At 49.5% G+C, this 27,903-nt stretch overlaps 1 protein-coding gene across 1 annotated transcript in view; it reads left to right on the top strand.

Moving 5' to 3' along the window:
• Tgfbi (transforming growth factor beta induced) overlaps positions 1 to 27,620 on the top strand; it is a 29,389-nt gene extending 1,769 nt beyond the window's left edge. Inside the window, exons 2-17 of the mRNA XM_090325385.1 lie at positions 3,002 to 3,100; positions 10,755 to 10,819; positions 12,215 to 12,375; positions 12,619 to 12,783; positions 13,240 to 13,386; positions 15,126 to 15,267; positions 17,711 to 17,923; positions 18,584 to 18,721; positions 19,278 to 19,423; positions 20,705 to 20,841; positions 21,536 to 21,666; positions 23,911 to 24,035; positions 25,012 to 25,114; positions 26,297 to 26,376; positions 26,547 to 26,571; positions 27,085 to 27,620. Coding sequence (XP_090181511.1) covers positions 3,002 to 3,100; positions 10,755 to 10,819; positions 12,215 to 12,375; positions 12,619 to 12,783; positions 13,240 to 13,386; positions 15,126 to 15,267; positions 17,711 to 17,923; positions 18,584 to 18,721; positions 19,278 to 19,423; positions 20,705 to 20,841; positions 21,536 to 21,666; positions 23,911 to 24,035; positions 25,012 to 25,114; positions 26,297 to 26,376; positions 26,547 to 26,571; positions 27,085 to 27,125 — 1,918 coding nt within the window. The 3' untranslated portion in view covers positions 27,126 to 27,620. The remainder of the gene's footprint in view (positions 1 to 3,001; positions 3,101 to 10,754; positions 10,820 to 12,214; positions 12,376 to 12,618; positions 12,784 to 13,239; positions 13,387 to 15,125; positions 15,268 to 17,710; positions 17,924 to 18,583; positions 18,722 to 19,277; positions 19,424 to 20,704; positions 20,842 to 21,535; positions 21,667 to 23,910; positions 24,036 to 25,011; positions 25,115 to 26,296; positions 26,377 to 26,546; positions 26,572 to 27,084) is intronic.
• The last annotated feature ends 283 nt before the right edge of the window (positions 27,621 to 27,903 follow it).

Genomic DNA, 27,903 nt, shown 5'->3' with positions numbered 1-27,903 from the left:
TAAAAAAAAATATGAGCTTCGGATATTAGATCAACTGTTCCCCATATTCCTGCCAGCCAGTCCTCTTGGTAAACTTCTTGCAGAGCAGCTGGTTCAAAAAGAACAAAAACTGATTAAGAAGTTTACGAGCCAGGCATGGTGTCTCATGTTTGTAATGCCAGTCCTTAGGAAGCTGAGACAGTAGGATAACAAGTTCAAGGTTAGCCTAGGCAACTTAATAAGACCCTGTCTCAAAATTTAAAAAAAAAAAAAGGCCTGGAGATGTAGCTCAATGGTAAAATTCTCTCTTAGCAGGCATTAGGCCTTGAACTACATGGAAAATGATAAGGTGTTGGGAGGAGGGGATTCACTGCCTCCCCTGGGAAACTCTGGGTGCACAGACATGCACACGAAATGATTATAGGCACAGCTGCATTCACCGTGACATAACTGTCCCTGGAAATGCCACGAGACAGTCTGGCCTTGCACAGATGGGTGTGGATACACAACCTTGTTCAAGCTCCAATTCTTTATTCAGAGTGAGAACTGGTAGAAGGAAGTGTCAATGCTAGTTTAAGCACTGACACTCCCTCTAGTATGGGAGGGCAAAAATGATGGCTGTGTCTTGCTCCCAAGCAGCCCTTTTTCCCCTACCACCACCATCCTGACCCCCCATCTCCCCTCCCAGCAGCAGAGAAATCTATTGTCCTGTTCCCAGTTTATAGAGAGTGAACCTGCAGCTCAGTGACTTTACACAGATAGGAAGCTGGTGAGAAGTTAGCACTACCATGAGGTCTCTTGGTTCCCAGCAGTGTCTGTGTGCTTGTAAAGAAGAGGATGGTGGGGTTGGGGCGGGGCGGGGGTGGGGGATTACAACTGAAAGAGAATTACATGTAACCACATTCCTGAATACCAACAACCAAACAGTGGGTTGAACTTCCGTAAGCACTTGGTTTTGTGGTCCAGGATGAACAGTAAGGTCATTATAGGGGAGGTAGAAGGCCCCGAATTGGCTTTGCTCACTCTGATTACCCTTTAGGATAGATTTCCTGTGTACACAGCTCACAACCCACACCCACTCCCCACCCCAGTCCACTAACCTCTGCCCCTGTCACAGACAGAGACAGAGACAGAGACAATGAAAGGTTGAAGATCCACTCAAGACCAACATGTAGCAATGGTGTGGAATTTATGGAGAGGAATCATGAGAAACTCTTCTGGAATTTTTCATGTGTAGGACTCAGGGCTGGACAGTGGCTGACAGGAATCCTTCAGGGGCTGTTGAGGAACTCACTGGTGAATTCCTAGCCAACAAATAGATAAGTCAGGTGTGTAGCAAGCTGCTAGGGTCTGCTGGCATGTGTGTGTGTGTGTGTGTGTGTGTGTGTGTGTGTGTGTGTGTGTGTGTGTGTGCGCGCGTGCGCGCGTGCGTGTACTGATCTAGGGCTTGAACTCCGGGCCTGGACAATGTCCCTGAGCTTCTCTTGCTCAAAGCCAACATTCTATTATGTGAGCCACAGCTCCACTTTGGGCTTTTTCTGCGAAATTTGCTGGAGATAAGAGTCTCATAGACTTTCCTGCCCTGGCTGTCTTTGAACCATATCCTCAGATCTCAGCCACCTGCGTGTGAGCCACCAGCACCCAGCCAACCTTAAGTGCTTCTATCAGTTCCCAAAAGTCCTTGTTTCCTTTAGCCCACACACCTTTCCTATTGAACAAAAAGCTGGACCAGCGGCGATGCTCATATAGTAGAAGAGATAGGACAGAGAAGGAAAATGCTAGAATGAACAATTCCTCAGGAATCTGAGGAAGTTCCTAAAGTTTTAGGAACTGACCAGTGTGCCCAAAAGATGAAGGCAGGAGATGGGCGTTAGGTGTACCTGTCACTGAATAAGCTGTCTTCCTGAAAAATCCGATGGCATCGAAGATTATCTATGGACTGCATTTTAAAAGTAACCAGGGCCCTGATAATGAAGCCAGAGTCCATCTTTTGGATGATACTTCAAGTTCTCTGAGCACAGGGGTCTTACAAAAACTACTACTTGCTATTTTATTAATTTTCCCCACCCTCTTCAGTGCTGGAACTTGAACCAAGACCCTGGAGTATGCTAGGCGAGTTCTCGACCACTTGATTCATGGCCCCAGCATTTTGTTAATATTTGATTTTTGAGACAGGATCTCACTAACTTGGCCCATGCTGGCCTTTCAACAAGTTCATTCTGAGCCCCTATACCTGTGGTGTCACATCACCACCCCGCCCCAAGAGAATGTCAGCCACCAGCACAAGAGGATGTCTTGCCCTCTGGATTCTTTCTAGTCAGAGAAAGGAGACCCTCTTTGGGTTGTCCATCAAACCAGGGCTGCATCCCAGGCCCTGTGGTGCAAATGACAGTGTTCCAGGGTGGGGAGTGGAATTGAAGCTGGAGATCTAAGGATAACCAGCAGTTAACTGGGAAGGCACCCCTGTTATGGCCTTGACAGTCCCTGGCCACATGCCTAGCGTAGGGTGAATACTCATGATGCCTGGCTCTAGGAGCCAGGCAGCTGGTCTAGGCATGCAGAGTCTAGGGTGTGGAGTCCCTAGGGAGGAACTGTAGCCTCTTCTCCGTGACAGGGCCTGGGACACACACTGGGGTGCCACGTTTGGTCTGAGTCTGGAGTACAGATGTCAGGGGAAGGCCGAGGCCGTCTCTCAAAGCTGCTTTGCTTTAACATATCTACCACTTGGAGTTTGCTCAGTTGTCCCTAGACTGTCCTGCACGATCTAGAATTTTTCTTTAAGACGCTTTTAAAAAGTCGCATGCCCACATAGCACCACTACCCCAAGAAGGACACTCAACATGAAATTCTATCAAGGTGTGAGACACGGGCTTGAGCCATTTATTATTTGAGGAGGGCTAAGTAGATGGCATCCCCAGACTCTTCCCTCTGGGGCTGAGATGGAAATGCTGCCTCTCCTCCTCTCCAGACAGTTCTAATGACACGCTAACTACCTCGCTAATGCCATCACTCTTGTTTGCAGACCCAATGTGTGCGCTGTGCAGAAGGTCATTGGCACTAACAAAAAGTACTTCACCAACTGCAAGCAGTGGTACCAGAGGAAAATCTGTGGCAAATCAACGTGAGTAACAGGAATCACCCAAGACCAACCAGCCTGTTAGGGGTGGGGGTGGGAGGGTGGGAGGGTTGGTGTGCTGGCCACAGGCGCCCAGGCTAGCCAATCATGAAAAAGGCTGCCTACCGAGCCATGAAAATGCCTGTGCAAGTGTGCCAGGGAGTGTGTGCTCCAGGAGGGGCTGACCAATTGGATTTTGCATCTTTTTAAGAAGGTTGTGAATATGGTTTAGATTCCAAGAAGCATGAAACTTGTGTGTGTGTGTGTGTGTGTGTGTGTGTGTGTGTGTTTCTTGATCTTGACTATTTTAATGGCAAACAACCAACACATCTCTGGGAAAGAAAGCCTGTTAAACTTACCCAAATCCAAAGAAAACACCTGTAAAAGACCCCCAGGTACCTAAAAATATGCATATGTAGAGCCAGCATAGCACTTTAGGACATTGGCTCAACCTGGCTTTGCCACTTACCGGAGGTAGGTTTCATCTTTTAAAAATCCCTAGTGACCTCATCTGTAAAAGTGACGTAACAGATGATCCAGTCTTAGTATGTTGCTGTGGGGATTGAACGAAATAATGTAGTACACGAGAGAATAAATATGAGACCCGCCACATAGTACTTGTTCGGTAAACACTAGCTGCTACCATTACCCTGGCGTTTGGACCATACGCAAATAGAAGGTGTAAGGTGTGAACTGGGGACTCCCGTGGGGTATATGGGTGCCTCTGTGAGCAGGAAGGGAGCTGGCCTGGCCCTGCCCCCACTCCCCAGCAGCAACAGGACCACGGCCCCCGCCTCCCACTTCAGGGAGAACTCATAGCTGTGGGAACTAGGACATACCTCCCATGATTTAATAAGAAAAATGAAAAAAAAAAAACCCAGATGCTGAGCAATAACTTTTTGCTCCTTTGAATAAAAGGATTATGCAGCTTCTATACCATGCATCTTTTCTGTGACACCCAGGCTAAAAAAATAATTATGCATTTAGTACTGATTGCTTCCTTTGTGTGCATGCATTTTCTCCTCAAACAATTAATTACTTAATGAAACACAAAGCCGGGCTCCACATAATTGCTTCTTGGAAGATGACCCAAGGGCTAGTGCCAAGTGAATAGCTCATCTAGATCCGGGAGCCTAGATTTCAAAGAGCACCACCTTTTTTTTTTTTTTTTTTAAATGCACTAGGGCAGGTTTCTCTAAAAATAGGACCCAACCACTTGTAATGGCAAGCTGGCTTCAGGGCATACCTGCAGTTGCTGTTTCTTATGCTCCTGTATTGGGACACTAGCCCCAGGAGCTAACAGTAGCTTGGTGACATTTCTTGGCAGTCTCAGCAGACACGGTGGCTATTTTATGAGCCACGTTGGCTCAGCGGCCCTTGCTACCCGTATCTTTCTCCATGTGGGCCAAGACAAACACAAACCGGTAATCAAGGCCTCGCCTCTGGTGTGGATTTGGCTTGGAGAGCCGAGAAAGGCCAGCACCCCAGCACCAGGAATGGGAAGACAGGAATGGACATGTTGATAGAGGATTAGAGTCAAACAAGAACCTATACATGACCCAGTCCTGAGGGAAGGGGTGATCGTGTCCAAAATGACATGTACTCTTTACCTGACTTACATAACTGTAGCCCTTCTGTGCATCTACCTTTATAATCATAATTTAGAAAAATAGTAATAACCCAGTCCACCCTCTAGACCTGATCTCACAAAGCCCAAAGAAAAATATACTCATATCCAACTGTTTTGAGTAGCTTTAGAAAAAAAAAGAGGAAATGAGGATAGGAAAACATGAGTTGATTTTCTTTTTTGTAAATTCATGATCCAGGATGAGAGGTCCTTCCTAGAACATCGCGTGCTACCTCAGGAAGGTAAAGAACTCAGAGAGGATACAAGAGGGAGAGAACTCATCTTTGTTATTCCCCAAGAGCTAGGGGCAGATTTGTGGGGGCTCTGGTATAGGAGACATAGAGTCTTACGGGGGATTCGGGGTGCAGGTGATGTGGTCTTGAGGAAAGTGACTTTCGGGTGAAGATTAGGAAAGGCAAGCTTAGTGGACCAGGTGGAATGGACCAGGGGATTCTTGTTGTTGCTCCAGGGAAGAGGCTGGGAGCAGAAATTCCTATTGGAATGGAAGAGAGTAGAATGCCTTGAGGATCAGGCAGCACAGGCCGCCAGGGAGTGTGGGGAGAGCTTGAAAGCCGATAAGGAGCCCCAGGATGCAAACTTGGTGATGTGAAGTCACACAGTCACAGTGACAGGCCTGGCTTGAGACTGGAGCCTGCAGCCAGCCCCTTTGCTGCCATGAGGCTGCCCCTTCCTTCCTCCAGGGTCTCAGGTCTATCCTCAGCTCCTTATTCCTGAAGCAATCGAGAATGCTTTGGGGCCAAAAGCACCCAAGTCCTAGGTGTGCATAGAGGCACCACTAGTGGACCCTTATTGAATGACTGAGTGAATTTTTCTTACTTCGAAATTCACTTTAGCTTTTGTTTCAGATGTTAAAAGCAATGGGGTGACACAATCTATAGAGAGGGTTTGTGGGAGGCAGAGGGCATCCCTCTGGTGATTTCAGGCCTGACTTGATTGGTAGCCATCTTTTTTTTTTTTTTTTTAACATGTGGTGGCTTGAGAGTTGGTGCAGGAAATCATGGTCTCAAAGTCTGGCTGTTTCTCTGTGGTCTTGTTTTGTGTGAACTCAAGGAAAAGAGAAGCCAGCCATCATAGCAGGCCCTCGATACCGTTCAAACACCATGGTGGTGGCATGGAAAGGGGTAGCAGGAATGCCAGCAGATCAGGGTGACAGGAGTCCATTCCAGCGTCTTGAAATTATTTCACAAGCAATAGAATTGCACAAGCACAGAAGCTGTTACTCAGAGCCAAGACCAGCTAGCTGGCAGGAAGGACCCCTTCTGTTTTTTTCTAGTAGCAAGTGTGGCTTTGTCCAGGGACTAACGAGTGACACTTCCTCAATACTAGCTTAAAACGCAGAGACTGAGCTGCGGCTGAAACCAGCCCGGGTATGGTGGAGCTTTTCCATCCATCTGCAGATCAGTTTTTCCCAGAAGTCATTCTAGGCTGGGCATGTAGAGATATCTGATGGGAAGCTAAAGAGGTGCCATCTCTTTCCTGCACCCCATACTCTTGGTTCCAGGAGGAAAAAGGAGAAGATGGTGAGAATCCAGATAGGCCATCCCTGCCCGTTTCATCCCTCTGTTTCATACTGTCTGTGCAATCACCTAGGACTTCCAGGACATTCACTTCAAAGGTAGCAGAAATTAGTGTACACTCACCCTCCCTAAGAAGTCATGAAGTTTCTAGATCATTCTATAAATGAGAAGGCTGTGCAACTGACACAGGGTTTTGTTCTGTGGAGATCTTGGCTGAATGCTCTGCCATAAAGCACTCCTCAGACCTGTCCACGGTTCCTCAGCTACAAACTGAGTCCCTTACATCGAAACAGGGACTTGGTGATGAAGAATCTTGAGAGAGAAGATTATCCCAGATTATTTGGTGAGGCCAATGCTATCGTAAGAATCCTTGTAAGCTGGAAGGCGCATGGGCGAAATCAGACGAGCTGTGAGGTTGGATGTGACCAAAGACAAAGACTGCAGTGGCCTCTGGAAACCAGAGAAAGCAAGGAGTTGGTTTGCTTCTTCAGTAAGCTGCTTCTAGAAGGGACACGACCTGTGAAGATGTTAGCCTGGTGAGACCAACATCTGACTGTAACTTCCAGAATTGCGATGTAATACGTTTGCATTGGTTCATTCAGGCTGCCAACCACAAAGGTGAATACAACCCCCAGCCCATCTCTTCTGACTGTATCAGTATATGATAGGGGATTCTTGCCACTGGGATTTGATCAGCAATCCTGTAAGATTTTTTTTTTAAAGTTTCTGCCTGCAATATTTTGGCTTTGTTCTAGAAGGAGCTTGACAGCCAAGCACTGAGCAGCTGACAAGCCCTGTGCCTGTGTGAGCTTGTCCAGTCCTCAGAGTCATTCTGTGATTAAATACAGAGTGATTATTGGCCTGTTTGCATATAGGAAGGCTCTGGAAACCTAGACATCCAGCTTAAACCAGCCATGCACTGGTCGGTGTTGAGGTCAGCCCACTGTAGCCACTCCAGTATTCATGGGACAATTTACATAAGACCTGGGGAGAGACCTAGCTGACATCCACAAGTCCCCGAAATGCCCACCCACTCCACACAGCAATCACCACAGAAACATTCAGCTTTGTCACTTTTCAACTGCATCCCTAACCGAGCTGGTGGAAACCACAGTGGCAAGAGGCCTTGGCTGATGACAGACTCCTGGAGAAAAAGCTCTGATTTCCTCCAACTCTGCCCCCTCCATATACCCTGGGGCCTCCAAGACCAGCTCAGCTGTGTTTGGAAAGGTGTAGAAATGAACCCCTCTGGACCATGCAGTCTACAGGCCATCCCCTTGTCTGGACGTGATAGGTCTGTGTTTGTTCTGCAGCAGCCCTCCGAAAGCAAGACACGCTGAAGAGTTTGGCTTCTGTCACAGGACACTGGCTTCCAGGCTCCCATGCATTGCTTTCATCATTTTCTGCTGTCGACTTAATCCCCAGACACTTCACAGCCAGAAACATTGCCAAACGTACACGGCGAACTCTGAAGAGCGTGATTGCTTTAGCTTTATATTAACTTTGTGGAAAATAAGTGGAAGTGAGGTGGGAGAGAAGAGCTAGCATCCTAAATGCATAGATTCCAGGCTGCCATGAGATTTTGATCCCCTTTTTTTGGATGCCCTTCTAAATCAGGCACCTTTCCCCTTGCTTTTCTTCCTAAAACCTTTCCCCCCCCCCTCAGAAACTGCAACAAGATAATTAGTAGCTCATTGCCTTTGAGCATATATTTTTTTTTCAGACCTGAGGCTTTTGCTTGCTACATTGGGTCTGGCAAAGGAGAAGCCAGGGGCCTTTAAATCAGAGCAGCTTTGACCATGAGATAATGTCTAGATGTCAGTACAGCAGTCCACCTGGTGTGGAGAAACCTAGAGACTGCAGGAGACCTACAGGAGACTGCAGGTACCTCATGCGTAGCAGAGAGATGGTATGAAACCCAGCATCTAGGCTGACGAGAGTTCATCAGCCTTATTCCACCCTCAGCATCTGGCCAGAGATGAGGCAAGGGAGACCCAGAGTGGATAGGACAGGCCGCTGTCCAGACAGCCAGTTAAGGAAGTTCTGGGGCCAGGCAAGCGGATTTTGAGAAGGCGGGGTACTGTCAGGACACTGGAAGCAGAGACGCTGCCAGCTGCAGGACCATCTCCACCCACCCGGCTGCTCTCCAATCTCGGAGGACATGGCTGACCCTCAGGTTCTTAGAAATGGCAGACATGTTTGGCCAGGCAGCAGGAAGGCAGGGGAAGGAGGTGGTGACAGAGCATGAAGATTAGGAGAACCCTGCCTGGCACACAGCCAGCCAGGATAAAGCCTTTGGATGGAGGAGGCTCCATCTCTGCCGTGGAAGAAGGCTGTGGGTGCCATCTGCACGCCTGTGTGCACAAGTCTGGCACAGTTGAGGCCTGAGTGCTCCCATCCAAGAGGGCATATCCATGCCTAAGAAAAAGCTAAGCGGGGACCCCCTCCCCAGTGACTCATGCCTGTAATCCCTACTACTCAGGAGACTGAATTCTAAAAGACTGCAGTTTGAAGCCAGCCCAGGTAGAAAAGCAAGCATGAGAGTCTGTCTCAGATTAACTAGCAAAAGGCAGGGAAGGAAAGAAGAGAGGGAGGGAGAGAGGGAATACAGAGTGAGGGAGGGAAGATAGGAATGTTTGCATTCAGCCCTGGACCTACTAAGACTGTGCTCAAACTCCAGAATGTGAAAATTTGACTTTAAGTCTATCCTGGGTGAGTGGGAGGTATTCCTCAGAGCTCCCCGCCCCCTCTCTCTCTGTCTCTGTTTGTCAGTCCTGGGGCTTGAACTCTGAGCCTGGGCACTGTCTCTGAGCTCTTCAGCTCAAGGCAACCGCCCTGCCCCTACAGCCACACTCCCATTTCCCCTTTTTCTTTTTCTTTTTTTTCCCTAGTAATGGGCCTTAAACACAGGGCCTGAGCACTGTCCTTGGGCTTCGTCAAAGACAGAGCTCTACCACTTGAGCCACAGCACCATTTCCGGCTTTTATCTATGTTTGTGGTACCGAGGAATCAAACCTGGGTCTTTGTGCATGCTAAACAAGCCCTCTACCAGTAGGCCACACTCTCGGCCCCCACTTCCCCTTTTCCAGTGATTAATTGGAGATAATAGTCTCCCAGTCTTTCCCAGGCTGGTTTTGAACCATGATCCTCGGATCTCAGCCTCCTAAGTAGCTAGGATTACAGGTGTGAGCCACGGCGCCCGGCTGAGCTCCCTATTTCTTGCAATGAACTTCTCCGACTGGGATTCCCACTAAGTATGGCATTTGCAGAAGATATGTTTCAGCCTCTAGAGAGATGCTGGCTCTGCCCCATGATGGGCTCATCTGAGCTAGGAGAGGTGGAGGTTTTTAGCTTTCCCCATAAGTGATTTCAGAGCTTAAAACTGTGTCCTGCTGGTTATCCAAATGTGGAGAACCTTGCCAACTGGTTGCCTTCTAGAAAGATAGTGGAATGATGGATGAAAGGAGGTGGTTTTATATAAAAGCATAAAAACCATTATTATTGTCACTGTTGTCAGTGCTTTGATTTGAGCCACAGTCTCTGGTTCACTCAACTTGTTTGCTTGGTTGGTGCTCTACCATTTGAACCATGCTTCCAGGCTGACTTTTTGTTGTTGGTCTATTTTGGAGCTGGAGTCTCTTGTACTTTTCTTTCCAGGCTGGCTTGAACTCATAATCCTCTAGATTGTAGCCTCTAAATAGCTAGCTAGGATTATAGATATGAACCACCAGTGTCCATCCATTAAAAAAGTATTTTGATTGCTCAAAGATATTTTAATTTAAATGGAAAAGCAAGCGTCTTCAGCTCAGGGGTTTGGTTTTTATTTTCATTGTTAAGCTCGATTATGAAGATGGAAGCAAACCCAGTCTACCAGTCTGCATTCTGTACTTTGGGTTGTTAAATCAATTGGAAGAGCACGAGAGAGATTTAACTCCATGACCCATCACACACACACACACACACACACACACACACACACACACACACACACACACATACACACACACACACAGCATGTTCATCTATCTTACAGTTAAGGAGGCTGAGACCCAGAAGAAATGGGAGAGGCTGGGGATGTAGCTGGAACATAGCTAGAACTGGGCAGGGTAGGGGGAGATCTCTCTTCTCTTTACCTCTCCCTTTCTAGAATGCTGATATCAGAATTCCCATGCATTGTGCTAGAGGTCCATTCCAGAGAAATTACATTTCCTAGTCTCCTTACTGAGTGTATCACTGCAGTCTGGTTTCCCAGTTGGTTTTCTGCCTGCGGCCAGCTGTCAAAAGCAGTCTTTGAGGCTAAGGAAGAAAGGCAGGATGATCATGATAGACCAAACAATGTTCTGAGAAAACATTGTCCTGGTAGATTCTGCCTGAAGAGGACCCATGGACACACGAAGACGCATGAAGTACTCCTGACGTGTGTGTGTGTGTGTGTGTGTGTGTGTGTGTGTGTGTGTGTGTGTGTGTGTATCTGTATGTCTCTCTCTCATTACAGGGTCATCAGCTATGAGTGCTGTCCTGGATATGAAAAGGTCCCTGGAGAAAAAGGCTGTCCGGCAGGTGAGTGAACTGGGGAGCCTTGTCTGTGGGTAGACTGGAAGAGTGAAGTACAGAAGAGGGGCCGGCTCTGAATGGAGTTCCACAGGAGAGGATGAGGACATGGAGGATTAGGAGCTGGAAACCTTATGTCTTGCGAGCAGGTCCTTCTAACTCCTCAAAAAGATGATGGCACAAGCTAGGGTTCTCAGTGCCTGCAGCGCAGTCAGCCAATTCCCGCATCAATTCTGCACGAGATCAGATGGGATAACTTGGTCTCTGGCTGAGCCCCAAATGCCCCACCTCCTTCTGCATCTGAGCTTGGCCCGCGGGAATGTGGCAGGAGGAGCGTGGCCAGCCAGCCGGGCTTTCACAGAGACAGAGAAGGGAGCGGCAGATGGCCTTGACCTTAGCCTGAAGACAGTGTCATACTTACGGTCACAAGGAGAATATAGTTGTGTGTGTGCCATAGGTGGGGTCCTGCCATTACTGACCAAGTTAGAGGACAGGCAGGAGACTAGAAGACAGCCTAGAGAGGAATTCAAGCTCTGAAGCCTGCTTTCAGATCCTTTTTTAATTTTGTTGTGAAGTGGTTGTACAAAGAGGTTACACTTCCTTAAGTGGGTACAGTGGGTCAGTACCACCCCTTCCATCCTGCCCGATTCCCCCATCTCTACCCTCAAGTCACGGGGTTCCGTTCGTGCAGTCTGTGCATTGCGTAGAAACGAACGCTAGGTCTAAGAAGGCCTCTCTCAATTTCAGGACTCCTTAGAAAAAGAACATTTTAGGACCGGAAATGTGGCTTAGCAGTAGAGTACTCTCCTGGCATGCATGAAGTGCTAGGTTTGATTCTTCAGTACCATATACAAAGAAAAAGCCAGAAGTGGCACTGTGGCTCAAGTGGTAGAGTGCTAGCTTTGAGCAAAAGAAGCTCAGGGACAGTGCCCAGGCCCTGAGTTCAAGCCCCCAGGAATGGCAATAATAATAATAATAATAATAATAATAATTATTATTATTATTATGATCTACAAACACATGGTGTACCTCCATCTGAGTATAAGCTATCAGTTGCTTCTTGCAACTAGTATGACAGGTGTGTGATTAAGATGTCTATTCTTGAGGCACCTTCTTGCCTGCATTAGCTAAACGTCTACAAATAAGAGCTTTTCTCTGCTGTGTTAAAGTGATTAGAAATGGCCAGTGAGCTGGATCCATGCAGGGCACCATTTCCAAGGCATCTGCAGCCAGTGTGAGGCACCCCCAGCTTTAGCACCCACTGCTTGGTTCCTTTTAACCCAGAACCCAAGCCATCCGCTCCAGAAGAGAAAGGAGTGCAGGGGTGTTTGGGTAGCGTGGGAGTCCCTCCCCTACCCCCACCCCAACCCAGACCGATCCTTTTTCTGCCCTCTGCTGTTATAGCCCTTCCACTGTCAAACCTCTATGAGACCCTGGGCGTCGTCGGCTCCTCCACCACGCAGCTGTACACAGACCGCACGGAAAAGCTGAGGCCCGAGATGGAGGGGCCGGGTAGCTTCACCATCTTTGCTCCTAGTAATGAGGCCTGGGCTTCCCTGCCTGCGGTGAGATGACACCCCCCTCCCCCGCTCCCTTCTGCTCAGGGGAACTGCCTCAGTCTCCAGGGGTGGGTGTGGGTGCCCCCTAACCCACTATTTCAGGAAGCAGATGCAGCTGACGTATTCCTCACCAGGTTTCTTCTGGTACCCAGAGCCGAAGAGAGTTACAGACCCTGCCCCTCTTGGGGGCTCAGGGAACAGTGTTCCCCCCCCTTTCCTGAGCCAAGGTCCCACTGTCCTTCCTTCCAGGAAGTGCTGGACTCCCTGGTAAGCAACGTCAACATCGAGCTGCTCAATGCCCTCCGCTACCACATGGTGGATCGGCGCGTGCTGACGGATGAGCTGAAACACGGCATGTCGCTCACCTCCATGTACCAGAACTCCAACATCCAGATCCACCACTACCCCAACGGGGTAAGGGCATCCCCTGTCCCACAGCCCCAGCCCGGAGGCGGGGATGTTTTCTGGGCTGGCTTCTCCTGGATCCTCCTGTCCCATGGCAAGTGGAACCTATATTCTGGTGTTGGATATGAAAGCATTGTTTTCTCCTCTTGAGCACAGAGAAGCTTCCAGACTCTGTTGTGTGAATGCCTCGTTCTGGGGCTTGGACTCAGGGCCTGGGCACTGTTTCCCTGAGCTTTTTTCACTCAAGATTGGAATTCTGTGCCACTTGAACAGCGCCTTCATTTCTGGCTTTTTGAGGGGTAGTTCACTGGAAAGAAGCATCTCACAGACTCTCCTTCCCTGGCTGGCTTTGAACTGTGATCCTCAGATCTCAGCCTCCTACTCAGGAGCGAGGACGACAGGTGTGAGCCACCAGCCACATTCCCCCCTCCCCCCATGTAACGCTGTCCCTTCTCTCCTGGGCAGATTGTGACCGTCAACTGTGCCCGGCTGCTGAAGGCTGACCATCACGCCACCAATGGAGTGGTTCATCTCATTGATAAGGTTATCTCCACCATCACCAACAGCATCCAGCAGATCATCGAGATCGAGGACACCTTTGAGACCCTGCGGGTGAGGGTTCCATCCCAGGTCTGGCCTGGGGACACATGGCCTCCGGAGAGGGGATCACTTCTGTAGGAGAAGCATGCAGAGAAATATGGGAGAGCCACACATCAGTGCTCACCTCCCCCCATCCTGTGAAATGCCTGCCTGTCCTCTCCTCCATAAAGCTTTCATTTCTTTGGCTCCCCTTGGGGAAAAACTACCTGCAGCAAGACAGGGTCCTCTAAGGCCTGGGAAGGTGGAAGCAGGAAAAGGCCCCCCTTTTCCTCCAGATCTGCCTCTAATTCCTTGGTGCCCCAGACCAAGCAGAGAGGTGCAGTGTAAACTCAGGAGTCTGGGGGGTCCAACTTCTGGGGCCGGGGCAGGCATAAGGATACTGTCCCTTCCCCAGTGCCCAGCAGGCCTCTGCCTCACAACCGGAGGGGCAAGTGGGTGTTCCTCTTGGCAGAGGGAGCATGGAGGGGGAAGTAAACGCAGGCTGCCCTGTCAGGGGTTTTGTCCTGATTCGAGGAGAATGTCCTAACCACAAAGGACACAAGCGGAGTAAGGCGGCCCCTCCCTGGAGATCTCCAACACAGAGCCAAACACGCCGGGCTGGCTGGTCTCCGTGGGCCTCAGCAAGTGGGGGACAGCTCTTCATTGACTGTAGAGGACCCCAAAGGATCTAACTCTCCAAGCTCTTCTCTGCTTTTGCTTTGGGGTGGGGGTGGGGGGGGGCCTGCAAAGGCATACGGTGACCTCAAAGTCAGCGTCACATATTCTGATTCACAGCAGCTGGTCCTGTTGAGTAACCTCCCCTTACTATTTAGGTTTTTCCTTCCTTCTAACCCTTTGCCCATCTTTGCTTCTTCTGACACAGGGCTTAGGAAGCACCTGCTCCTTTCTGGAGATTGCTTCCTGTGCAAGAGTATTGAGTGCACAAGGAAGACGCGCTTTTTTTCTATCCACTGTGGAGTCCATATATGTGTGTGTGTGTATGTGTGTGTGTGTGTGTAATATATATATATATGATATATATGACATATATCATATATTGTGTATAAATACATGTATGTGTTCCCCCCTGGGGAGACAAATAAGACACAAATGAAAAACATAAGCCAGAAGCCATAACGCTGGGATAGGTATTGTCAGCAAGGTCAGTGGAGAGCAAAAGTTCCAGGACAGAGATAAAGGGAAGCGTGCCAGGCAGGCAGAAGGTGTCAGGGAGCTGTCTTGGGCACATGCTTCAGGGCTTTGCTGTGGGCAGAAGAGTCCCTCTCCATCCTGAGAACAGCAGGCAGCTGTGTCTGCTGTTAGAGGATCATCCTGGCTGCTCTGCCGAGTGTGTGGGGATCATGTGACCATGCTACCTGGCGTTCACACAGGGAATGGGAATTGAAGTTACTGGAAGGACAGCAAAAGCACAGATAGTAGACAGACTTTCATTCTTCTGGGGCCCAAGGGCAGACCGAAGTGGCCCACTTACCACCCAGAGGAATAGGAATCAAAGAAGCAATGAAAGAAGGAATGGCAGGGGCGGAGAGACGTGGAGGTAGAGAGGAAGAAAAGGCGTATTTATTAAATGCCTGAGAGATCGCCAGGATGCCTGAGGTACAGAGCAAGACTAGGCCATGGGTAAGTCAGGACTGGAGACGTATCTTCTCTTTTCCTCTTGGGCCGCTATGAGAGCAGAGGGAGGACTGGCCAGGCTGTAGAAGGACCTGGACCCTTTTGGGGAAACACTTCATCCTCCTTCATCCCCACAGGCTGCTGTGGCTGCCTCGGGACTCAACACCGTGCTAGAGGGCGAAGGCCAATACACGCTCTTGGCCCCAACCAATGAGGCCTTTGAGAAGATCCCTGCCGAGACGCTGAACCGGATCCTGGGTGACCCAGAGGCCCTGAGAGGTGAGTCTCCTCTGCTCCGGCTGCCACCTTCCTTGGATGGCCAGACTGAACCCAATGCTTCCTATGTCCACCCTTTAAGTCTGGCCAGAGGCCTTATGGGTAGGCCAACATTATAGTTAAAAACTCCCATTGTCAGTTCCATCCCTCAGCTGAGTTAGGCAAGGGCATGGAAGGCTGGGAAGGATCAAGCGTAGAAGGGAGTTGATGGGGGCAGCTCTGTCCTCCCCTCACCAGGTTACTTTCAACTCCATGACCTCTGAAGGACCTTGAGCACTAAGCTGTCTGACAAGCCCAGAGAACCCTGCATAACCCCAGTCACACTATTTCCCTCCAAATAGAATGTGGGGATGTCTTCATTTCTCTTGAATCTATTGAAACAGGCCTTGGCAAAGCACCCTGTCAGATGCCTAATGCCTTTCAGACACCCTATAAATTTAAAACATTCTCCTTCTGGCCAGGCAGGGAAGGGAAAGGGCCCATTTCTGAAAGCACAGATGGTATTTTCCCGACGTCCAAGTGTCTGTGGTGCCTCTAGAAATCTGTTCCATGCCAAGAACTTGGGTTGGACACAGTTCCATCTGTGCCTTCGAGGAATGATGGCCTCGTGGGTAGCAAGCTGGAACAGGTTGTTGGGATGTACTCTGGTGAGTGCATTGTAGGAAGGAGGGCAGAAGTGGGGGCTGTACAGTCGAGGGTGAGGGCTGGGGGCTCCAGCTTTCCTGGAGGAGGTGAGATGTAAATGCATCTCGGCACACTTTAGAGCTACTGCATTAGATTCCTACTACTGTATCAAGTACCAGCATATAAAGACAAAAGGTTGGCTTTGCTTTGGTTCCGTTTGGAAGTTTCAGTCTAGGGTCACTTGGCCTTCTTAAGACTACTCACTCAAAGCAGTTCCAAAGTCAGTGGGGGCCTGAGGGGAGGCAGAAGCCACCTAGATCCCAGGTCCTCTTAAAGGGCACTCCCCCTCCCCACAGTGCCTTTTAGACCCTACTTTTTTAAGATTTTCAGTCTCCCCCTAGAGCAGCAAGGCTTTGGGGGGACATTCCAGGCTTGAATTGTAAGTGCTCATTTAAAACATCTTCTGTACACGGCACAGGTTGAGTTATCAGCTCTTCTTATTCTAAACTAGAAGAAGAAAAAATAACCTCTAATTTAGGTCTTTTGCATATATGGTTTTATCCTACTCGGTACCTGGTTTGCTCTACCCAGTGCTATAGCTTCATGCTGGAAGGAAGCGGGGTGAGTCCACTGCTGAGTCTCCCATTATTTGGGGGCTGATAGGCAAGCAGGTAGCAGCTGCAGCCTGGCATGTGTTTCCTCAGAAGTGTGGCTCTCATTCCTGGTTCTGTTCGCCCTCTAAATAACCCTTGCAGATCACCTTTACCCCATCTCACCCTTAGGGCTTCAGTTTTCTTCTCTGAGAAGCAGAATTCCCCCATAGCATCATCTGTTGAGGTCTTGATTTGGTTTTGTTTCACGGCATTAGTGCTTGAACCCCGAGCCTCTTGCTTGCTAGGCAAATGCAATACCCATTGACCTAAGCTTCCTAACCCTCCCACAGACTCCTGCCCTCCTTTCTTTCTGTCTAGCTAAATTGGGTAAAGCACTGATTCTCAAAGCCAATTTCCAGTGCCCAGTGCAGGCCTCCACTTCTTCCCTCCCTTGACAGCTCAGCTTTGGCTCCCATACTTTAGGGACAGATTAAAACTCGCCTCTGTGATGAGGATTTAAGGCAGAGGGCCTTGGAGAACCTGCTTAGCCTGGGTTGGGGGTGAGGGCACACCCCCTCCCGTGGTCCTTGGGGCTTCATCTGTGCAGATACCTGTAAGCGCCTTCTTAGCCTCTCCTCCAAATGTAACACCTGGAGAAGTAGATAAGCAGCTGTATTTATTATTTACAGGTATGGTGGGTGGGGTGGGAAAAAGGCCCCACATTTCTAGACAGACTGGCAGCTAACAGATCTTTGGGTAAAAATGAATAAAACATGGTCAAGTTGAGGAAATATTTCAAAACTGTCCTTCAATATAGTTTTTACCTTTTCCTGCCACATTTTACCTGTTTTAGCAAGGTCACTAGATTTAAAAGAGTATGCTCACTTGAGGCTTTTTTTTCTCTCTGAATAAGAGAGAAATAAGAGAATTGAGCTTGCAGTTCAGTGCTAACATTCGTTGGGCGTAATCTCTTTGGTCAAGCTGCAAGCTCAGTGCTTTGCCTATCAGGTCTAGAAGACAAACGCTACTGTCATGTGCTCTCATGAAGAAGATGAAGCTCAAAGAGTCTTGCCAGGGCCCCAACCTGGCAGGTAGCCATGGGATTCGAGCTCAGGCAGGCTGACCACAGAGCCCCAGCTCTGATTTTAGAAGGTAGCAAGCTGGAGAAAAACCGGATCTGGACCTCTGACCGCATTGGGGGATTGACCCAAATGCTCTGCCACCCCCAGACCTACTGAACAATCACATTCTGAAGTCAGCCATGTGTGCCGAGGCCATTGTGGCAGGGCTGTCCATGGAGACCCTGGAGGGCACCACGCTGGAAGTGGGCTGCAGCGGGGATCAGCTGACCATCAACGGAAAGGCCGTCATCTCCAACAAAGACGTCCTGGCCACCAATGGTGTGATTCACTTCATCGATGAACTGCTCATCCCAGATTCAGGTAAGCTGGGTCCCGAGGGCCCTGCTCCTGCCCAGGTTTCCATCCTTCCTGCCATCCCTAGTGACGAGGGAAGGGGGAATTCCTTCAGGGTACTTTCCTGCCTGTCACGGAGTGCAGGTCAGATTGAGAAGATGTTTGAGCTCCAATCACATCAGCGCTATCTTAGAGGCAGCACTGGGAGTCACTGAAGGTCCCCAGAGCCCATTCAGATCTGCCGGTGGTGGCTGAGCACAAAGGCCCATTCCCTGACCCCAGAGCATTTGCTCTCAGTAGTGTCCAAGCCATCCCAGAGTCAGTGACCCACAGAGGATGACTGGCTGGACTTTGACTCCGCTTCCATTTGGCCCAGCAGAGAAAGACTCCCCAGGAAAAGCAAAACTCTTCAGGTGGGAGTGGTCAGTGGCCTGGTAAACTCTGCAGTCACCCACACAGGCAATGTGGCCCTGACCCCATCCTGGCCAGCTCTGCGCTCTGCCAGCTGTGCATTTACTTCATTCTCCAGTGGTTAGCTGACACAAACCCGCTGGGTCCCCACAGTGGTTAGGGGGTTTGTTGACACACAGATGTTGTTCCTGCCGTAGAGTTACATGCTGTGGGGTGCACAGATGATAAGTGCAAACAACACCATCAACTTTTGAACCCCTTCTTTCCTTCCCATAGCCAAGACCCTGTTTGAGTTGGCTGCAGAATCGGACGTTTCCACAACCGTTGACCTTATCAGGCAAGCTGGCCTGAGCACACATCTCTCTGGAAATGAGCGGTTGACGCTCCTGGCCCCCCTGAATTCTGTATTCAAAGGTAACATGGGGACCAAAGCACCCTGTTAGTTCCCCGCCCCCACCCCTCAACAGCCACCTCTATGAAATTCTTTCTGTTCTACCACATCCATGGAGGGCAGGCCTTCCAACAAACTCAGCTAATTGTGACTCCGGCAGAAACTTCAGACTTACCATTGTTTGGTTTGCAAGAGCCAAGAATGCATTGGGGGACTTTCTGCCTAGGAACTCAAGGCTTTGCATCTGCCCTTTCTGTTTGCAAGGTCAAGTAGCCATGAGTAGGCAGGGAGGATCGGCTGATCTGGAGCCACACACACGGCTGGGAAGGAGCCAAGTAATGTGCATGTCTCCTCTTTCCTCTCAGGGTGAAACCCCAAGAGTCCTTGATTACCTATAACTTTGTACTTTTTGCAGAAAAATGTAAGATGTTTGGAAATAGGCATAGCTCCACTCACTTTCTCAGTCTCCACTTCCAGCTCGAAGAAGGGCAGCCTTTCACCTTATTTATCTCTCATCATCCTCTTCGCCCTGGGTGGGGGAGCCAATTACCCTGGTCCTACCTGCCCCTTGTCTTACAGATGGAGTCCCTAGCATTGACGCCCAAATGAAGAATTTACTTCTGAACCACATAGTAAAAGACCAACTGGCCTCGAAATACTTATACCACGGACAGACTTTGGACACATTGGGTGGCAAGAAATTGAGAGTGTTTGTTTACCGTAATGTAAGTTCTGAGTTCTCAAGTCATGCTCTTTCTTTGGTTCAACTCTTAAGAAGTGGATGTCGGGTTTGGTTTCTGGTTTTGGTCAGCTGTGGAGCTTGAACTCAGGGCCTAGGTGCTGCCTCTGTACTCTGGGGCTCAAGGCTAGGACTCTACCACTTTGAATCACAGCACCCCTTCCGGTTTTCTGGTGGTTCATTGGAGATAAGAGTCTTATAGACTTTCAGGCCCGACTGACTTTGAACTGGGATCCTCAGATCTCAGCCTCCTGAGTAGCTAGGATGGCAGGTGTGAGAACCACCAGTTCCTGGTTGTGGAAATTTTATTCGTAAAAAAAAAATTAATTAAAATAACATAAAATAGTAAAAAAATAATAATGAAAAAATAGTCCTCCTTAAGCAGGAACTTACATAATCTATAAAGAAGTAACTTCTTGCTAAATGAGATTCTGCAGAAGGGTTAGAATATCCTTTTGTGGGTGTTCTGTAAAATAAACCCCACACATGTCTGAATAGTTAGGAATAAGTCTAGTTTAAAGCTCAGAGAAACGAACACATGGGAGGAGAGATGGAGATTTTCTGTCCTTCCAGGATTCTATGAACAGAAGCCCCCCACCTTGACAGAATCACAGCCTCCTCCTATTCCAACAAGATTCCCTTTCCTTGCCCATGTCTCTTCTCTGTCTTCAAATCCCCATCTAAGGGCTGGGAGTTTGGCCTAGCAGTAGAGTGCTTGCCTAGCATGCACAAAGACCCAGGTTCGATTCCTCGGTACCATATACACAGAAAAAGCTGAAAGTGGTACTGTGGTTCAAGTGATAGAGCTCTAGCCTTGAGAAAGCCCAAGGACAATACTCAGGCTACTGAGTTCAAACCCCAGGTAGGAGTAACAACGACAACAAAAAAGTCCCCATCTATATTGGGGTATCTAAAAAGAAGCTCAACTCAACTTTGTTCAGGCCTGGGATTAACCAACTCTATTTGGCTAAAAGTTGTCATCTATGGCACCAAAATATCAAAGGCTTCCGTCATCGATCATGCTCAGTAGACTCAATCATTGTGAGGCCTCTGTGTGCCTTTTCCTTGAGGAAGACATTTTTTTTTAATGGTTTTTTGTCCTAAAAGGGGGGGGAAAACCATGATGGCGCAGGCTTCGTGATATACTATCATACACACACTCGCCAGCCTTCGGCCATCAACACAGCCCTGAACCAACCAGGAGACCTCTGCCTGGGAGGACAGGTAACCAGCTAGCTGTTCCTCAGTGTGTCCCTCTTCCACGCAGAGCCTGTGCATTGAGAACAGCTGCATTGCCGCTCACGACAAGAGGGGGCGCTATGGGACCTTGTTCACCATAGACCGGATGCTGACCCCCCCAATGGGAACCGTCATGGATATCCTGAAAGGGGACAATCGCTTTAGGTAACCAGTCTCTCCTGGAGTGTGGCTTCTGCCTAATAGAGATGATGAGGAGATATCAGATTTGGATAATCAAGGCCAGCCTGGGTCAAAGGGTGACCCTGTGCTGAGGGTTACCTGATAGAGCTAGTGATGCAGCCAGGCTTAGGGAAGGGAGAAGATGAAACCTTGGGCAGGAAAGCAGGATTCCTCCCAGGAGTGTAATCCTCCTATAATGGGAAGCAGGGGGAGAAAGAGTAAGGGGGGGGGCATTTTCTTAAATTATGAAAGCCCAAAGAAAACATCACTCTGTCACTGGAAAGTCCCCCCATGAGTTGGGAGCAGGTGGTTTTGAAGCTGGGGTATTAGTTCACCTCCCTCTCTTGCTCTTTCTCTTCCTGGTTCCCTTGCTCACCCACTGTAGATGCTGCCTTCCAGCTACCTGTGGGCACAAGAGGACCACATCCTCTTTGTCCCCTCCCCCCCCCCAGGACTCATTCCCAGGGTCAGCCAGTCTCTGAATCAGTCGTGGCTCTCACTCCCTCTGGACTCTGACTTCTGGTCACTCATCTAAGTGTGATGTTTATCTGAATGTAAAGGGAAGAAGGGCAAACTGCTTCCCTCCTTTACCTGGGAGGGATGTGAAGAAAAACGAAACAAAACAAAATGAGAGCGTGCCATACTCCCAGCAGGTGATGCTTCCCCTATGTGTTCACAGCATGCTGGTGGCTGCCATTCAGTCTGCAGGCCTGACAGAGACCCTCAACCGAGAAGGGGTCTACACAGTCTTTGCTCCCACAAACGAAGCCTTCCAAGCCATGCCGCCAGAAGAACTGAACAAACTCTTGGGTAAAAACTAGCTTAAGTAACATGTAAAAAGAAAAATTAATTCTTTTTCCAAAGTCATCACCCATCAGGGCCCTCTGCGGGAAAGAGCTGGCATGTGACAAAGGGGTTAACGGAGGGAATTTATTCATGAGATCATTTGTAGAAGGGTGAGAGGATTTCAGGGACTGGCAGACAGCCAAGACATCAGAGGCTGACAGTGGTGGAAAGGAGGGGTAGGAGCGAGTACAGGAAACAGGGAAGGGCTTGGACAAAGGGCTCAGAAAGCTATCAGAGTCTTTCTGATGAGTACCTCATCCTCTCCGGCCTCCCTCAGTCCAGGTCTTCCATCGGCTGATTCCTGGAGGGCAGAATGACCAGATGTTGCAATTCATAGAGCTCAGGATCCTAGTCATGGGCCTGGGAAATGTCATTTAAGAATGTTGTGTGCTCATGTACTTGGGTACCTGGTTTACCTGGAGGCACTTTGAATCCTAGCTCTGGCACTTACCAGGTGGGTGAGCTCTGGCAAATGGCTGAACCTGCCAGGAACTCGGCTAACTCATACCTTCCATCCTCACTCCTCAGGAGGCTGAGATCTGAGGATCTCAGCAGTTCAAAGCCAGCCTAGGATGGAAAGCCAATGAGGTTTTTGTGTCCAGTTAACCGCCCCCAAAACAACCAGAAGTAGAGGTACGACTCAAGAGGTAGAGCACCAGCTTTGAGCAAAAAGCTAAGGGACAGTGCCCCAGGCCCCCTGAGTTCAAGCTCTAATATTAAAACAACAGCAACAACAAAAATCCCAAACCTGAGCCCATTAGGAAAAGGAGATGGCAACATCCCTTGCTGTCTGTGATAAGGACGGAATGAGTGGGGGTACACATTCTCAGAAACTATAATGGTATTGAGGTGAGCCATGAGGCTGAGGGCGAGGAGGGTCAAAGACGCATGCCCACAAGTGACACATCCCCTCTCATGGCAAATTGAGTGAGGAGGACAAAGAGGACCAAGAAAGAACCTTAGCCAAACCTCAGGATGCATATTGTTTACACCTCCCTTCTCGCAGGAGAACGGAGGGCTCAGGTTGCTGTCAGTTCTGAGCTGAATTTGTGTCCTGTTTAATTTTCTTTATTATTAAATGAATGCCTGTGTCTGACGTTGACATAGTTTTCCGGAGAAGAAGGGGAGAAATTTGCTCTGAACATAAACTTTCCATCCTCTCTCAAGCCCTGCAGGAGTGAATTCTTATTTCCCGAGGTGACCTGTACCCGCTCAGATTTCTCCTTACTTTCAGTTGCGTGGGGAGAGGAAGATGGGAGAGAGAGGAAACTTCCCAAACATTCCTCCTCTCCAGGCCTGAAGAATGGGGGCTGCCCTACCCTCACCCCCTGTAAGAGGTCTAGAAAGAAGAATGGACCCCCAGCATATTCAGGCAATATTGCCATTTGTGGATGTTTGGAAACCACTTGGTATCCCTGACTCTCCCACTCCCTGGCACCAGATATGAGCTCATCCCTAACCAAGTGAACTCCTGAAAAAGTTTGCAGACATCCAGGAAGGAGCCCTGAGGGAAATGAAGCATCAGCTGGTGATCCAGGGGCAGCTGGCAGCATTAGGCCCTGGAAATGGCCTGTGTACCTTTATGAGCAATTAGATGCTTTCTCCAGCTGTGGGGGGGGGAGGGGAGGGTCTGATGTGAGCTGGAAGGAATGCCACGCTGAGTGGGGGTACTGGAAAGGGAATCCCCCCTGGGCCCTGACCCCATCAGTTCCATGGCTGCTCTAGAGCACAGCTGTTGCCTCTTTCAAGCCCCCCCCTCTCCCCCATTGAGGATATGGCCAGTGGAATATGCATCTGAGGGCAGAATGTGTAAATATTTCACTCTTGTGTTATGGCCGGCAGGAGCCAGCCAGGCCGATGATGAAGCATCCCAGATGGTGGAGCTGGGAAGGTCCCTGGATTTCCATGGCAAATATTTAGCTCATTAAAACACAAGTCATGCCCGGGGAGGAATATGGATTAACTCCTCAGCTGCCGGGAAAGCTCACTGCTTAACTCGGCCCCGCAGGGCCAGGCCGGGGTCACAGTCTTGTGCCTTGTGTCTGCTGACCTGTGAGCTGGGTACATAATAGGTGCTCAGTGAGTGTTTATACTTGTGCGTGGAAATTTCCATCTTTGAGCCTGCCACTTGCACCTTCTCCTCTGGGCCCTCCCCTGCTGGTTCCAACCTGGGGATTCCATCTGCCTTTTCTTCCCACAACCCTGCAGGAAATGCAAAGGAACTTGCCAACATCCTAAAATACCACGTCGGCGATGAAATCCTGGTTAGTGGAGGCATCGGGGCCCTGGTGAGGCTGAAGTCCCTCCAAGGAGACAAGCTGGAAGTCAGCTCGGTGAGTGTGCCAGCAGAGCCAAAAGTCTGGCTGTGCATTGCAGGGCACATCTCTCTAGGACTGACAGGAATCACAAAGAAGAAAAAGAGAAAAAAAGGAAGCTCTTCAGGGAAATCACGCCAGACTGCAATTAGATATAAGAACTTCCAGATATTTCCAGAATATAAAGCATCAACTTAGCATCTGGGAGAGGCCCTGTAGGAGACAGCAGGCAATTACCTGTGTGTGCGTCTCCCTCAGGCAATCGGTCCCCTAGCCAATCCCTGCTCCGGTTCCCTATACATGGTGCTCCATGAGACTCCACCATGAGTCAGAGCATCCCCAGAGGGTCCTGGGCTCCCATTGCAGCTCTGTGAGTGGAGGATGCAATTCTATCTGTGCCCAGCACATCTGTGAGGGTGGGGGTGGAGAACCAGCCTAGCTCCCTCACTGCCCAGGGGAGACCACCCATCTCCCTGAAGATGGTCATCTTAGGATGTGGCTGGCTGCAGACCCCTGCTCCTCTCTGATTGTGAGCCTCCTGGCTCACTTGTTTTTCTTGGGAGCATAGGTAAAACATGTTGGGATGGAGAGAGGCATTTCTGGTGTTGTCCTACCTGTCTCAGACACACAAATAGTTTAGGAAGGCCTGGATTTGAGTCTCCTACATAGATTTCCACTGAGGGAAGCGTAAGCCAGGCATCTTGAAAAAGTAGAAAGAGCCTCTGTGCAGATCAGAAGGCCCACCTTCTAGTCCCAGCTTAATGGGGGCGGACACTGTGCCCCTCGAATCTCTGTTTCCACTTCTGATCAGAAACAATAACACTGGCGCTCCTTCGGGCTGCACTGCTGTGGGGATCGAGTGCTGAGCCAATAAGAGAAGGAAGGTCTACAGAGAGCAGGGACTAGGCCTCTCCCCCTGGTCTGTCCTCAGCAGTTACACAGATAAAGTAAGTCTGTTGTTACACTTAATAACCATCCTCTCTTTTCCTCCCAGAAAAACAATGTAGTGAATGTCAACAAGGAGCCTGTTGCCGAAACCGACATCATGGCCACAAACGGTGTGATCTACGCTATCAACAGCATTCTGCAGCCTCCAGGTGAGACACCTCCCCCACCCCGTATCTCATCCTTGAGACTCAGAGCCTAGGCCTTCTCTTCATGTGGTGGCATGTGCTGCATAGAAAAACTGTCTTACACTGCCTGGGAGTTTGGCCTAGTGGTAGAGTGCTTGCCTAGCATGCACAAAGGCCCGGGTTCAATTCCTTAGTACCACATACATAGAAAAAAAAAAAGCTGGAAGTGTTGCTGTGGCTCAAGTGGTAGAGCTCTAGCCTTGAGAAAGTCCAAGGACAGTGCTCAGGCCCTGCGTTCAAGCCCCAGGACTGGTCAAAGAAAAAGAAAAACTGTCCTACACGAAGGTAAGAATAAGCTGAAAACCTGACCGCCACGTAGTCCCCATGTGGCTGGCTTGCCTGCAGCTGACTGAAAAGTGAATCGATGTCTTCAAAGGCTACACCCTGAGTGTGGGTGGCTCACGTCTGGAATCCTAGCTACTCAGGAGGCTGAGATCTGAGGATCATGGTTCAAAGCCGGCCTGGACAGGAAAGGATGTGAGACTCATCTCTAATGAGCCATCAAGAAGTCAGAAGTGGAGCGGTGGCCTAAGCGACAGGGTGTTAGCCTTGAGCACCAAAGCTCAGGGACAGTGCCCAGGCCTTGAGTTCAAGCTCTAGAAGTGGCATGAAAGGAAGGAAGGGAGGGAGGGAGGGAGGGAGGGAGGGAGGGACTAAGGAAGGAAGGAAGGAAGGAAGGAAGGAAGGAAGGAAGGAAGGAAGGAAGGAGGGAGGGAAGGAAGAACGGACGAACAAGGAAGGCAGGCAAAGACACTATACCAAAGGGCTTGACGGCATGGCTCTTCTTGCTGAATGTCCCGTTGTCTCCACCCCACCCCACCCCACCGGCCCCAGTGGTCTGCTTGTGTGTGCACCTTGCACGCTGGTCTCAGACACCATTCCTATGCAGACAGAAGTTGACCCTAGCTCCCAGTTCTTCTCCTCTGGTCTCCTTTCACTCCTTGAGCCCACCATCCCTCACTTGTACACTCACCTTCCTCTGAGCCAAATTCCACCATGAGTAATGAAGTTATACAGGGGGAAAAAAAAGACTTCACTGGGAAATGGGAGCCAGGAATCCTGGCAGTGCCTCCCAGCTATGCCTGCTGGGAATGCCTTGCTAGAGGTTCCACTCTCCCCAGAGTTGACCTTTTCCATCTTCTCTAGCCAATCGGCCTCAGGAACGAGGGGATGAGCTGGCCGACTCTGCCCTGGAAATCTTCCGGCAGGCATCAGCGTTCTCCAGGGTAAGCTGCCTGTTAGGGTTGGGCCCAGACGGGGCAGCCTTGGGGCTTCTGCTTGGGCTCGAGCATTTGTTTGTTTTATTTGTTTTCTTAGCAAGCATGATGGTGTACAAAGCCACTCCAGAAACAGTGAATTTTCACAAGAAAACCTAATTCCTTGTGTTTTCTTCCAGGCTGCCCAGAGGTCTGTGCGGCTAGGTGAGTCTCCCTGGCATTTTTTGGGGGGCGGGTGGGGGGTCTCTGTAGTCCCTTCTGGGCCCTATCCCCAGCGCACCCAAGAATTCCAACAGCTGTACATAGATTAGAGCATCGTGGTTTGGCAGAACAAGCCTGGCCTTTTGGCATCAGATCAGTAGGGTGGATTGGGGTCAGATGCAGGGGGGAAAAAATGCAGTTTCCTTCTCAGTTAGAGAAAGATAATCAAAATAACAGCCTTCTGAGGGGTGAATGTGAGTTTTGGCTTTGGGTCTGTGGGAATATTGCACGGTGCCTGGCAGGAACCCACAGTAGAGATGTGGTTCCGAGCTGATAGCTGTAGAAAACACACCTGATTGTCAGGAAAGTAGAGAAGTCCACAAACCACCCACTACCCCCGGTGAGCACAGGAGAGCATGGCGGAAGCCCCTTGGCTCTTGTCTTCAAGATGACATCTTGACATCAGGTGATATCACTGTGGCTCTTTCACTAATGTACCCCCCCCCTTCTTTTCAGCCCCTGTCTATCAGAGGTTATTGGAGAGGATGAAGCATTAGCACGAAGGGCAGGAGGAATGCAGGCAGCAGCTCTTTCCACCAGTGCTTTCCGGTTACCAAAGAGACCATTTGAATGTTTTGGAAACCAAAGATCACACTTCAACAGACCTGGGCTGAACCACAGTGAGATCCCAACCTTGGATGGGGAAGAGGGAGGCAGGGAGAAAGATGCTTTTTTTATTGTTTATTTTTTGGGTTCCCCCCACACACACACACCCAAACATGGATGGTTGTTAATGCCCATTGCATGGATATCATGATCTGATCCTCACATCTAAAAAGAAACCATCCCAAATGTGGCAATTTCCTGACCTTGCCGAGTGCCTGGAAAAGGGAAGATCATGGATCTTATACAAAAAAAAAAAGTGAACCAAGCAATCCAGCATATTCTTTGGAAATCCTGATTTTGTAGCACTCTCGCACAGCTGGAGAAATGGCATCATTTATAAGCTATGAGTCGAACTGTTTCTGTCAAATGTGTCTTGCATCCACACGTGGCTTTTTATGTGGGCCCTGGCCAGGTAGAAATGAAAGAAAAAGAGTAGTGGAGCCCAGACTTCCCCAGTGTGACGGAGCCATGGTGTGTTTGTGATAATAAAAACGAAAAGAAATGTATGCCTGTGTGGACGGGACTGTGCCAGCCTGGGAATCAGAGGCAGAGTCTGCTCTTCGGGAAGGGGCCGCCACTCTTCTGTTACCTTCCAGCCCACCCAGGAGCCACAATTCTCTAAGGGAACTGTGACAGAGGACCCTCACATACCCATATAGCTAATGGGGA

Source organism: Megascapheus bottae, chromosome 38 (assembly GCF_031878675.1).
Source record: "Megascapheus bottae isolate mThoBot1 chromosome 38, mThoBot2.hap1, whole genome shotgun sequence".
Taxonomy (NCBI): Eukaryota; Metazoa; Chordata; class Mammalia; order Rodentia; family Geomyidae; genus Megascapheus; species Megascapheus bottae.
The sequence above is the reverse complement of the archived record's forward strand: the minus strand, read 5'-3'. Positions and strand labels throughout refer to the sequence as shown.